Here is a 13406-nt window from a genome sequence, read left to right as displayed (position 1 = left end):
TCTGGCTCAAAAGTGCCTCGGCCTGGTATCTTGTGTTTAAAATGTGCCAGTTTGACACATTTTATGCTGGAATGGCTTCAAGCAAAATGTTCCTGTCGAACTGATGTCTAATATAAAATTTTGCTGGTCTTTTGGAAAATGCGTCTGACTGAATTGTATCGGTCCGGCACAAAATGTGTCAGATTAGTTTCTATATGACACATTTTGTCCAAGATCGGTTTAGAAAGTGGGAGTTGAAAATGTGGCCTAAAATGAGAGTATTTTGGTAAAAAAAAAAAGTTACCTTTTTTACATGACAGGGTGGTTACAAAAAAAAGGGTAGTGATTAATGCAACGGTTGCATAGTAATATGACGAAACAACTTTAAAAAATCATGTTAAGGCCATTTGTTTGATCCAAAATTTAAAATATAAACTCTTTTCATTTTAATGAACAACCACAAAAAAGAAAAATTTTGAAAATGCAACTTAAAAAATATTATTTTAGCCCAATTAACATAGGCCGTTCATTTTGGTGGAGATGCTTAGATCTAGGCCTTAGAATGATCTTCTTTCTTGCCAATTATTTTTAGATAATTTTACTATCATTAGATTATCAATATTAAAAAAAAAAAAAAATGATTTTGAATCATAAAGGTCTAAATCTTGAAATTCATCAAATGGACGCCCTTAATTCATTGTTGGAGGGGACTCATTTTGACCATATATATAGTGCGAATTAGTTTTTTTTTTTTTTTTTTTTTTAAAAAAAATGATTATTTAGATAAAGAGAGTGTGGGTCCAAAATTTTCGGTCATAAAAATACAACAAACATGATTTTTTAGAAGAGTGATTGCAATATACTATGATACAACTGTTACATAAAATCACTGCCTTTAAAAAACAAAAAATATGGTTGGAGCTAATAGTGTAGTATCAAAAGTGTTGAAAATTGGGATGGTAGAAAGTTCAAATTGGGGGTAATCTATAATTTTCCCTTGATCACTGTTACCGCATAAAAAAAAAATATCACATTCCCGTAAAACCAATCACTCTTTACTTACTACACTAGCTGCTTATTTATTACATGACCTAAAATCGCTTTACTTACCACACAAGCTACCTATTGACCCAAATCCAAAATGGAAAATTTCGTAGTTAGTGGCAATATTTTAAAACCTGGCAATTTCTGAACTTGATCAACAATCTGTATAAGAGTTGGTTGGGGCCGAAATGGTTATGAGATACTATGAGTTCCACCCTGATTCTCCCTTGAAACCGTGTTATATACTTTTTGCTTTTTCTTTAAGCTTATTTAATATATATTTTTTGAGTTTTTTTTAAATTCCACTACATAAACCACGATATAAATTTTTTATTTTATTTTATTTATTTATAGTATTTGTTGAATTTCTGATTATCCAGACCCAATCTAGATTACCGCTCCAGCGACGCAACACAAATTTGTGGGCGAACGATCCTCCCCACTTATCCGGGTTTGAAAACAATGGTAGGTGGATATAATTAGACCGAGTTAGGGCATTAGTGTGCCATTTTATTACACAAGTTTATACAAGGTGCACCTCAAAACTCCTATAAAAAAGAGTGTTTCGAAGTTCGAAATCCTTGATCATCTCTATCTCGATATGTATAGATACAAATTATTGTAACTTATAATAAAGTATCTCGACCGTCTATTTTTATTATTTTTAAATATTTATATATCTAATCTGCATTATTTTAAAATTTTCAAATTTTATAACTAGAGTGAAATATAGATTTTCAAACCATTGCAAAATTTAGTCTCGCCTGTTACTTGTATAGCATAAGGTGGTGGGCAAGTCCTACTACCTGACCTTTTGTTTTTTATATTATTATCTTTAGATTTAGAGGCACTCCAATGAATTCGGGTAAATTCGATGGCATACTTGAACAGTAGGTGATTATCATCTTTGAAACTGGTACCTTCTCACTCGAAGAAAAGGAAGAAGAAAAAAAAAAAAAAAATTAACATGTTGAACTAAATGCCGACTTCTTATGAACAACAATAAATAATTACGAATTAAAAATTCATTGCAGTCATCACAGCTGATACGGACTTTAAAAACCCTTTGAGTGATTATAATTTTATCGATATTAATTCATCTTCCCGGAAAGGGGAAACCCACAATCAAATCTTTGTGCCTATGTACATTAGAGGCCCAAAGGGGAGGGGGGGCTATAAATACATAGACATTCGTTTGAGTTATTCGCTTTCGTTAGAGCGAGAGAGAATGAGTTACATATTTTGTAGAGAGAGGATCGCCATGGATCGATGCAGGTCTAGCCTTTGGTTCACGTCCTCTTTCATTCTTTTTCTCATCATAACACAATCCGATTTTTCGGCTTCTCAAGAAGTTGGTAATCTCTGCCACCCAATTTTTGTATACTGCAATTTTTGTCTTTCCCCTCTCTCTCTCCTATCCCCATAATATTTTCTGATCTCCTCTTCCTTGTTCAGCAACATTATGTCTGGTTTTTGTTTTTTGTCCTCTCTCTCAATTGATGTTTTCCTCCCTCTTTCATATGATGTTTTTGTTTAGAGCCTCGGCTCCATATAAACTTTTTCCTGTTTGTTTAATGAGGGGCAGAGGATGAGAGCGATTTTGATTATTTAGAAGGCAGTGAGAAGGGTCCGAAGCACTGGGGCGAGATCCATCCGGAATGGACGGCTTGCAACAATGGGGATATGCAGTCTCCCATTGACCTGCTTCACCAAAGGGTGGAGGTTCTACCAAATTTGGGGCGCTTAAAAAGAAAATATAAGCCCGCTAAAGCAATCCTAAAGAACAGAGGCCATGATATAATGGTATATCTCTCGCTCTCTCTCTCTCACTCTATATGTGTTGATTGAACGTAATTAAACATTGTTCTCTCTGTACTTTTTTGTGTGTGTATAAATTGTTGTGGCAGCTTAAGTGGGGGGAAAATGGAGCTGGAACACTGGAAATAAACCAAACAGAGTACGTTCTGAAGCAATGTCATTGGCATTCACCCTCCGAGCACAGTTTCAATGGTTCAAGGTAAATTAATTAATTGATTATACAATATGTTGGTCTCTGTCTTGTTGCACTTTTGATTAATTAATTTGAATTATTTCATTCTTTCTATGACCTTTTTATCCTGTCGCGCATTTAATGCGCAAGTGTAACGCTTTCACATTTGGAAAACGTTTGTAACTCCTTCACATTTACTTCCCAAATTGACTAAAAAACATTGGGTTTGTTTGATTCAGATACTCTTTAGAGGTGCACTTGGTTCACAAGAGCAAAGATGGGAAGGAAGCGGTGGTTGGGATTACCTACAAAATTGGCAGACCTGATACCTTTCTTAATGGGGTAATGATGCTATTTTTCTTTTATATATATATATATATATATATATATATATATATATATATATATATATATATATATATATATATATATATATATATATATATATATATATATATAAATAATATATCCGAAAAATTGTTTCATGTGGGCTGCACTGCAGGACTATATATGTAGTCTAAAAAGTGTCATACATCCAAAGATGGATGCAAGTAGGTGATCCATATAAAATAATGAAAACTAACTATCCAAATATTTTTTTACAAGAATTATTATTTTTTGGTTTTTAAAATTTAATTATTTTTTCATATTTTTGATCTCCATGTTAGAGATTACATGTCTTTAAAATTAAGTCAAAAAATCCATCTCAAAAATAGATTTATTAATAGTCCCGCATTTTTACTAAGGCTTGACCGTATAGAAATCGTGTATATATATATATATATATATATATATATATATATATAAAACAATAGCTGACCACTACAATGAATAGTAGTATAGGTGTAATAAGAGCCGTCAAATCTTCATCATGCGATTCAGAATGCATATCACTATTTTAATTTTAACTATTTTTCTATAAATTGGATTATAATGAAATTTTAGATGAATGTACTAAAAAATAGGGTGCACAAATAAAAAATATTTAAAATATATTTTCCAAAAGATACAATGATCGAAATGCTCTTGAAAAATGACAAGGGCATTTTGATCATTTTAAATTACTGAAAATATTTTTTATGTATTTTTATATGCTGCGCAATAGTGTTAGGTATATACATCCAAAATTTCATATAAATCAGATTTATATTAAAAAACATAAAATTCAAATAGTGATGTGTATTCTGAATCACCCGAAGACTCCCATTCCACCTATCTACTATTCATTATAGCTGGGCAGCTATTGTAAGGTTTACCCATATATATATATATATATATATATATATATATTCCCTTGAAGAGGATTGCATCTCCAATCATCATAAGAAAGTAATTTTTTGATTTGAAATTTGGAATAAGCCTATACTTTAGTTGTTCCTTGATAAAAATGAACAATTGAAACCGAACCGGTTTCCATAAGAATAGCTTCATACCATTCACAGGTTTTGACTCCGTATGATGCCCGTGTGTGCAGGGCCTCAATGGATCACCATTAAATTTGGCACAGATCTCTAATAAAAGTTAAGTCCCACACCTATGTGATAACTTTTCTATAGATCAATTTCAAATTTTATGGTGATCATTTGGGGTCCTCTATACATAGGTGTGGGAGGGTCTCATATGATCATTACTATATATATATATATATATATATATATATATATATATATATATATATATATATATATATATATATATATATATATATATATATATATATATATATATATATATATATATATATATATATATATATATATATATATATATATATATATATATATATATATATATATATATATATATATATATATGAAAAGTCTTAAACACGCCTATAGGCGTGTTGCTACAGTATTCGCCCTCATCAGGGATATGCTATGTCTGTTATGGTTTTGTCTAAAAACCGGCACGGACCTACAAGAGCCTTGGCGGTCCCCGTATATTTTTTTTTGCCAATTTTGTGTGAAAAAAAGCCCGTTACAAACATGCTATATCCGTGATGGTCTTTAATCCATGCCATTCGAAAATATCAAACGGCATTGAGCCTATGAGTGAAAGCACTGTTCACTTTTCCCAAAGGCGTTTTGTAGTCTCCTCCATATATATATGGAAAAATCTTAAAAATGCCTATAGGTGAAGTGCTACAATGTTTTTCCCCTGTCACGGACATATCCGTGACGGTTTTTCCTAAAAACTACTAGGGACCTACGGGAGCCATGGCGGTCCCCCTGTATGTTTTGCTTTAAATTTGCGTGAAAAAATACCCGTCACAGACTTGTTATGTTCGTGATGCATCGCCACGGACACGCTAAGTCCGTGACGGTCTTTAATCCCTACCACCTAAAAAAATTGGACGGCACCAAGCCTATGGGTGAAAATACTGTTCATTTTCACCCATAGGCATTTTGTAGTCTCTTCATATATACATATATATATATATATATATATATATATATATTGAAAAATATATGGTGCGCAGCCTAGTGTAGATAAGCTAAATGTGCCAATGGCCCCGATTGAATCTGGGCCGATTTGACGATCACAAATGCTTGGTAGTAGTTGAATTTTTTTATTATTTTATAAATTGAAATGATCTGAAATTGAAGCATTTGTTGATCAGATAAGGCGAATCTACGAAAAATATTAAAAAAACATTTTACATGAAAATCATTGACCAAAATACCCCAAAAACATTATGCGGGTATTTTGGTCAATTGTTTTCATGTAAAATATTTTTTTAATATTTTTCGGAGATTCACCTATTTTTTATGAATACACACTCTAAATTTTAGGTCATTCTAATATGTAAAAAAAAAAGTTAAAATTCAAACACTATTAGACACTATCGAGCATCCGTGATCGTCAGGTCGGTCGAAATTCAATCTGAGTCGTTAACGCATTTAGCTTATCTACACTAGGCTATATACCATATCTTTTTCCTATATATATATATATATATATATATATATATATAAAGTCGGGAAGGTTTCTATACTTCCTCTACAGCATAAGACAATTCCCCTTATGCAGCTTTCCAATTTAGATCAAGTGAGCTGATGGCCGTTTGATTTAGATTTGACATCTTAGAGTATTTTATTTTTAGTTTTTTGTTTATAAATTATATGTATATGAAATTTGGTACGTGTCATCTTCTCAACGGGACGCACCTCAAACAATCTTAAAAGTAATATTTTGATAAAATATAATAATTAAAATTCTTTTTGAAACTTTGAAAGGTGTTTTGGTTATTTTATTTTAATGTGGATATTTTTTTTTATATTTTTTATAAGTTCGAGTTTAAGAGAGGGGTAAACGCTCAAAATTTGGTATCAAAATATTTTTTAAAAAATAAAAATAAAATAATGTAGGTAAAAGACATTCCAATTAGGACTATCTCGGTATAAACATAAAAAGCTTGCCCCCTAAAGTCTGCCTAATACTCTCTAAAACCCTCTACCTCTAGAGGTTATGATGGTCTCCCGTCCATATGTGCCAAAGTCGTTCGTAGAACTTCTGCGACTTTCCGAAAAATAAATACTTAATGTGACACAAATATACACTTCTCTCCTACTTATTCATTCTTTTGAAAATAGGGTCTCTCTTTTTCTCTCCCTTAATGATTCTTCTCCGTTCTAACGACGAAATTCATTCTCCTCTTTCTATTGGGGAAGTCCCTCTCTCTTCCGATGCTTCCTCTTACCGTTTTCAATGGGAACAAAAAAATAATTAAAAGAATTTAAGAAAAGACAGAAAATTCCATTGTTTAAATAGAGATGGGGATGTATATAAATAAGGGAAATTTTTATATGAAATGTCAACAGTACAAGGTACATCTCAAAATTTGGTAGAAGACATGCCTTTTGGCACTAGAAAACCGTTAAATTGGACATCTCGACCTCATATGCATGGATATGAGAAAATAAAAATAAAAAATTTTTCAAGTAAATAGTGCTTTTTATGACACATTGTTAAACCGTCTATTTTTGAGATTATTGTGAATCCTTAAAATTCTGCTTGATCTCTTCTATATTTAAACCTTGGAATTTTAAGGAAAAGTAAATGAATAAACTATTTATTTAGGAGATCATAATCGGGTTATTTATTTAGGAGATCATAATCATTCTTATCTGTCAGATTTTGAATTGCATGGCTGTAACTGTATTATTGACTAGACTTGACGTTCAAATTTTTTTTTCTTAAACTTTATGTTCCATTTCAAGCTATCCAATTTAATATCTTAAATATAACCTCTTTTTAACAATGGTAAATAGTATCAATCACTCCTTCCCAGATTTTTTTATCTTTGTTGGTCGGGAAGCTTTTGGTTTCTCTCTCTCCTCAATGCTTTACTAACAGTTCGTATGGATTTTGTCTACCATTGAAGAAATTACAAAAAGAAAAAGTTTTATAGAAGGTTGCAAGTTTAAAATGTTGAATTTAAAGATGCACCTCAAAAATCTACTAAAAAAAGTTGTTTTAATATTGAAAAACCCTTTAATTGATCATCTCGACATCAAGATATATGAACACTAAAAAAAAAAAAAAAGATTTTGAGTCCTTAAAATAGTGCATCTTTGACCTTCCATTTTCTAGATTTTCATTTGTTTATAGATCTACTTAATTGTAATGATTTTTGAAGTTTAAAATTTTATAATTACGTATAAAATTAAATTTTGAGATAATATTTAAAATCATTTATACTAAAATTACATGTTATGATAAATTTTGGAGGTGCTCATTGTTTAAGATTGCAACCTTATAAAAACCACACCCAATAAAAAAGTCATTCTTATCATTTCAGCTCATGAATACGATATCATATATTGCGGATTCCAAAGAAGCGGAAGTGGAAGTAGGGGAGGTGGATCCAAGGCACATAAAGATAGGTAGTAGAAAGTATTACAGATATACTGGCTCTCTCACCACTCCACCTTGTACACAAGGTGTTGCATGGACAATTGTAAAAAAGGTTTGCAACTTTCTCTCTCTAAATCTGCATCCTCAACATACTTTATTACAACTTCCTCTCTCTAAATCTACATCCTAAATATGCTTCACCATGCTTGAATTTCTCTTTTGAAGCCCCTATTAATGAATAGGATTACCTATAAAAAGACTTTTGTAAATGGACAGCTCAATCATTTTTGTCTCGTAAATTTTAAAATGAGACTTTGTAAGAGTGTTACTGATTATACCCAAAATTTCAAAAAGAAGTTTTCGGAATATGTGACACACCTCAAGCTATCAAATTTGACATCTAATTTGTGGGAAGAATTGTGATATCTATGTACAAAAGATAAGTGATCTCTTTATAAACAATCATTTGAAAAATACTTAGTTGCATGCTCCAATCTTCGAATTGCTTAGCTCATACGTAAGCCAAACTCGAACTTTTGTCAAGGGGTTTAGAGAAGTACATGCAGGCTTGCCTACCAGTCCACATAAAATCTCCCTTGTCAACCATAGTTAGATGGTGGAGATTCTTGGCTAGCCTTCATAAAACCTTCATCATCCAACTTGGTTGGACTGTTGAGATTGTAAAGATATCCTGTAATCTTCACCGTTCATTACATTAGCAGGCTGACCCACATGCATCAATTTACCTTTAGAGCCCATTTGATTCCCTGGAAATGGGAATCCTGGAATAACATTTCCATGGAAACAACACAGACGGACTTGTTTGGTTTCTTCTAAAGACGGAATTAACATTTTTGTAGGGAGTTCTGTATCCTCATTTTAAGTCAAATTTCAAGAAATGTCAATTCAATCCAAATAAATAAAATATATATTTCTTGAAAATCAAAAGTTAAACGTCATACCCTAATGTTATTATGAATATTAATACTACAATTATTATTGTTATTAGTATATTCTTATCTAAAATATAAAAAGAGTGATTATTTAAATATATTTTTATTATAATATAATGTTATTATCTTAATATAATAATTTTATATTATATTACGATTGAAATATTTATATTTTATTATGATATTTTAAATATTATAATATTATATTAATAGTAATCAAAGATATTATATTATTATATAATTGGCCAACTTTAATTAATTAAGATAAGACTTGGATGATGATGCTTGGAATTACGATATGATGTCATAATAATACTTATAAAATAATATTATATTCTATTTAATAATATAACAATAATAATAATATTTATTATTATAATTATTACAATATAATAACTATAATATATTAAATAACTATAATGATATAATGATAATTATTATTATTATAATGCTGCTATTATATGATAAAAATATTATTATAATATAATAATACTATAATGCATATTATTACTACTAAAATAATATTATATTATTATCTAAATACTGTTATTATAATATAATAATAATATAATATTATAAACTTGACAATTTTGAAATCTCGCTATTTATTCATCACTTGGACAAACACTTACAAAAAAGAACTTCAATGATTCTTAAGTCAAATATTAATAACATTGAGAATGGATATTTTTTAAAAAATAATGATATAATGAAAATTGTTAAATTTCCTAAAGATACATCTTCTAGGCAATCAAAACTGTGAAGATGCATCTTCAAGGCCAAATATTATTCAAGCAACATACACCATCTTCCAGAAAGTGCTGATTCTAGGAGATACCAATTCCAGAATTGATGTATAAAGAGATATGAAAAATTCAAAATTTTAGCGTTATTATTATTATTTTTTGTCTATTTTTTTTACAAATAGAAATTGCGCTAGGATAAGTTAAGTAGGAGGATTTTTTGTGCATGAGTTTTAGTAAGGGCTTGAATTGTCGAATGCCTATGGCTTGAATTGTCGAATGCCTACCTTTTGATTTAGGAATAGCTTATTTTAAGTATAAATTATTTTTTAGAAAGAGAAGATAACATGATATTTAGAGAGAGAGATGGAGATAATGATTAACGTGGGAGTTAGAGAAAAAGAAATATGAAAGAGTTAATTTTTTGTGGGTTATTTTATTTTTTATTTATTCTCTTCATAGTGTATTTAAAGAGAAGAAGTTCTTCATTGAAGAAGATAATTTAATTTGAGTAAAGAGTTCTTATGAAAAGATCTTTTGGAGACTCCCTTGTAAACTTAGAGAGATTAAATTATCTCACCCTTTATTATTATATTTATTTTATTTTATTTTTAGATAAGAATACTGAATATTATTAAATCATTGGAACTATTACAATGATAGAGTTAAATATTTTAATTATGTCTTCCCTCCATCACGGATACACAATCCCCAAGAGTCCCATTTTTCGGAACCAAACGGGGCCTCTTTGCAACCGACGTGAGCCGATTACGAATATTCGCTCAGAATAGAGGGAGTAACTTTATGGGTAGGCAGAGTAGCTGCATAAATCTAAAATAATCTCCTACTAAAGTTTGTTTCATCACTTTTCATTGTCTCTTTTTCAAATTGTTAATCTTTATTTCAGGTGAGGACGGTCTCCCGAGAGCAGGTGAGGCTCTTGAGGGCTGCAGTTCATGATGTAAGCCTTTCAACTTTCATTTCATGTATATTGGCATCATTAATAAAGTGTAAAAAAATTTCTTTTAAACTTTGAGTTTGGTCAATGAAATAAATGTAACCACCCAATTTCACATCCAATAGTCAAGAGTAATTATGAGTACATTGTGCCAAAAGCAAATAGTAATAATTGTGGCTCATGTCATAGGAAGCTGAGGCGAACGCGAGGCCAATGCAGCCGATCAACCGACGAGCTGTTCACCTCTACTCCCCAAGGCGTCTTTCAACTGATCTCCACACTTGACTTCAACATATACTAATATTGAAGAACTATATTTGAATTTCGTGTGTTTATTCTTTTGGGGCATATAATTTATATGTTACTTAGGTAATATATATTATACTAGTTCATATTAATTTATATACAAAAATAAAGAGGTTCCCTTCAATTCTTCTTTATTTTATGTAACCAGTGATTTAAAAAACTACTAGTTCATATTAAATTATATACAAATATAAAGAGGTTTCCTTCAATATTCTATAGTTGTTGTAACCAATGAATTAAAAAACTGATCGGTGACTAGGATGGATCAGTGAATTGCGGCTTGCATCACCGTTTTACTGATAGTGAAGTGGCGAAAAAATACATATAAAAACAGTGAACTAGCCATGAACCAATCTGAATCGGTGTTTTTATTGTAGAAAAATGGCGTTTTTATTGTAGCAAAACATCATTACACTCTAGCAAATCGCCGGTTTTGTTCTAGACCTGGACGATTTCCTATATATTCATAGAATTGGCATGGGGTGACCGATTCCCGAGTTGGACTGGGCAATTCCGTGCCGACCCGATCTTTTTAAAATCATTGGCTGTAACCATAGGTAGAAATCTTTCAATCTATTCATGGTGTTTATTGATTCGCCAAGTTGCGTTAAAAGTCGTCACAACTTGATGGGTTCGTGATCTTATGGCAACCTTGTGGCATTTGATTTCCACAAGGATTAGGCCTTATGAAAAAAAGTAAAACCCTACCTTAAAACCTAATCTGGGAAACACTTCCGGTATGGGACATCCTATGATGGCTATAAAATCTATTTCCACCACTGATTGTGAAATTGGTAGATAAAAAATCAATACCGATCTCACAGATTTGTGAACACTTGAAAATAAAAGGTCCATATAATTTGTTGGGAAAAGGTTATGCTAGCCTATGGGGAGATGGAAGAATGTAAGCCGAACGACCCAGATTGAATCTGGGCTGATCTAAAGGTCACAATTGAATTTTGTATTTAAATTTTAATATTTTTCTACAAATCAAAATGACATAAAATTTCGGGGCATCCACTATTCTCATCAATGCGCACCTAATAAAAATACGAAATGAATAATTCAAAAAATTAAATAGATCAAAATACCCCTAAAAGATTCAAGAGTATTTTAGCCCATTCAACTTTTTGTTAATTATTGTTTTGATATTTTGATTAGATTTGCCTAGTTCTTAAGAATAGATCTTCCAAATTTCAAATGATTTGAATTTCATGATAAAAAATGTAAAATTCAAATATAAAATTAAATCATAATCATAGATCGGTCCAGATTCAATTTGGGCCATTGAGCATTTGTTGTATCTATCTACCATCGAGCAATATGTGTATTTTTGGACTTTAAAATCCTACTTCTTTTTCATATCCATAATGATCGTGTTTGAAATGATCAATATGATGGCTTTCCAACACCATGACTGCAGTGCTCCAAGAGCTCTGAGATGGAGCTTTACTTTTTCTCATTAAGCGTAAGCCTTATTTTCACCCTTTCCTTATATTTATTGGCATGTAATTTAAGAGAACTAGTGACGCATTGTCTACTTGATATGTCCATGTTGCATCTTCGGATTGGTCGAGATTAGTAATATTCGATAATCTGTCCATATCATTGGGTGTAAACATCAACTGTCATAGTTCTCGAAGTTCACAGTTGAAAGACTTATGGAAGTTTGATGGTGTGGCTGAAAATATACTTGTACAGGGCAATACTCTTATGGGATATATTTGATAAGATAAACCTAAACCTACTACTCAAGAGAGACATATGATATGGAGAAAGCAGTATGGATCCAATTTTGTACAGATCAAACATGTTCTCTCATGTGAGAAATGTAAAAATAGCGATATTAGCTCGGATTGGTTGGCCGTTGTTGGCACGCAACTCAAGAAAGGCATTCTTGGAAGCAGAGACCTAAGGGCATATATATATATATATATATATATATATATATATATATATATATATATATATATATATATATGGGCAATAATCTAATGCAACGGTTGTTTCATATTATAATGCAACTACATTTCTTTTAGAAAATTATGTTTGTGGTATTTTTATGACCCATAATTTTATGCACATTCTCTCTCTTTATCTCAATAATCAATCTTAAAAAAGAAAAATTTCGATTTGAACCCTAGATATGGTCAAAATGAGTCCTCCTCCAACAACGAATCTTGGCCATTTATTTGGTGAATTTTAAGATCATCGCCTTTACAAACTCAAAATCATTTTTTATTTTTTTAACATTCTTCATCCAATGATAATAAATGTATCTTAAAAATTTGGAAAAGAAAAAATCATTCTAAGGTCTAGATCTAAGCATCTTATCAAAATGGACGGCCTATGTTACTTGGGCTAAAAAAATACATTTGAGGTTGCGTTTTTAAATTTTTATTTCTTATGATTGTTCATTAGAATGAAAAGAGTGCATATTTTAAAATTTTGATCAAACAAATGGTCCTAATATGATTTTTGAAAATTGATGCATTATACAATGATACAACCGTTGCATGAAATCACTGCCCTATATATATATATATATATATATATATATATATATATATATATAT

At 30.7% G+C, this 13406-nt stretch overlaps 1 protein-coding gene across 3 annotated transcripts; it reads left to right on the top strand.

Annotated features, from left to right (window-relative positions):
* The first annotated feature begins 2174 nt into the window (after positions 1–2174).
* Positions 2175–10964, top strand: LOC148782521 (alpha carbonic anhydrase 7-like). Of its 3 annotated transcripts, none has more exons than XM_088864138.1 (7): positions 2175–2378; positions 2603–2826; positions 2931–3040; positions 3253–3355; positions 7815–7982; positions 10474–10497; positions 10714–10964. In XM_088864138.1, exons 1-7 carry the CDS (start codon positions 2252–2254, stop codon positions 10807–10809), a joined length of 852 nt encoding a protein of 283 aa, XP_088720264.1. In that variant the 5' UTR covers positions 2175–2251; the 3' UTR covers positions 10810–10964. The 3 variants fall into 3 exon arrangements, with proteins under 3 accessions (XP_088720264.1, XP_088720262.1, XP_088720263.1); XM_088864136.1 differs by having other exon boundaries at positions 2178–2378; positions 10474–10527; XM_088864137.1 differs by having other exon boundaries at positions 2185–2378; positions 2609–2826; positions 10474–10527.
* The last annotated feature ends 2442 nt before the right edge of the window (positions 10965–13406 follow it).

Source organism: Amborella trichopoda, chromosome 4, assembly GCF_054954075.1.
Source record: "Amborella trichopoda isolate Santa Cruz 75 chromosome 4, AtrichopodaSantaCruz75HAP2 v2.0, whole genome shotgun sequence".
NCBI lineage: Eukaryota > Viridiplantae > Streptophyta > Magnoliopsida > Amborellales > Amborellaceae > Amborella > Amborella trichopoda.
The sequence above is the reverse complement of the archived record's forward strand: the minus strand, read 5'-3'. Positions and strand labels throughout refer to the sequence as shown.

What these genes read in the sequence shown, in the direction of transcription:
- LOC148782521 (XM_088864136.1), top strand. Translation starts at nt 2,252, where the DNA reads ATGAGTTACATATTTTGTAGAGAGAGGATCGCCATGGATCGATGCAGG. An exon ending in ACAGAGGCCATGATATAATG is followed by an intron (nt 2,827 to 2,930) that starts GTATATCTCTCG and finishes TTGTTGTGGCAG; the next exon opens with CTTAAGTGGGGGGAAAATGG. An exon ending in CATGGACAATTGTAAAAAAG is followed by an intron (nt 7,983 to 10,473) that starts GTTTGCAACTTT and finishes TCTTTATTTCAG; the next exon opens with GTGAGGACGGTCTCCCGAGA.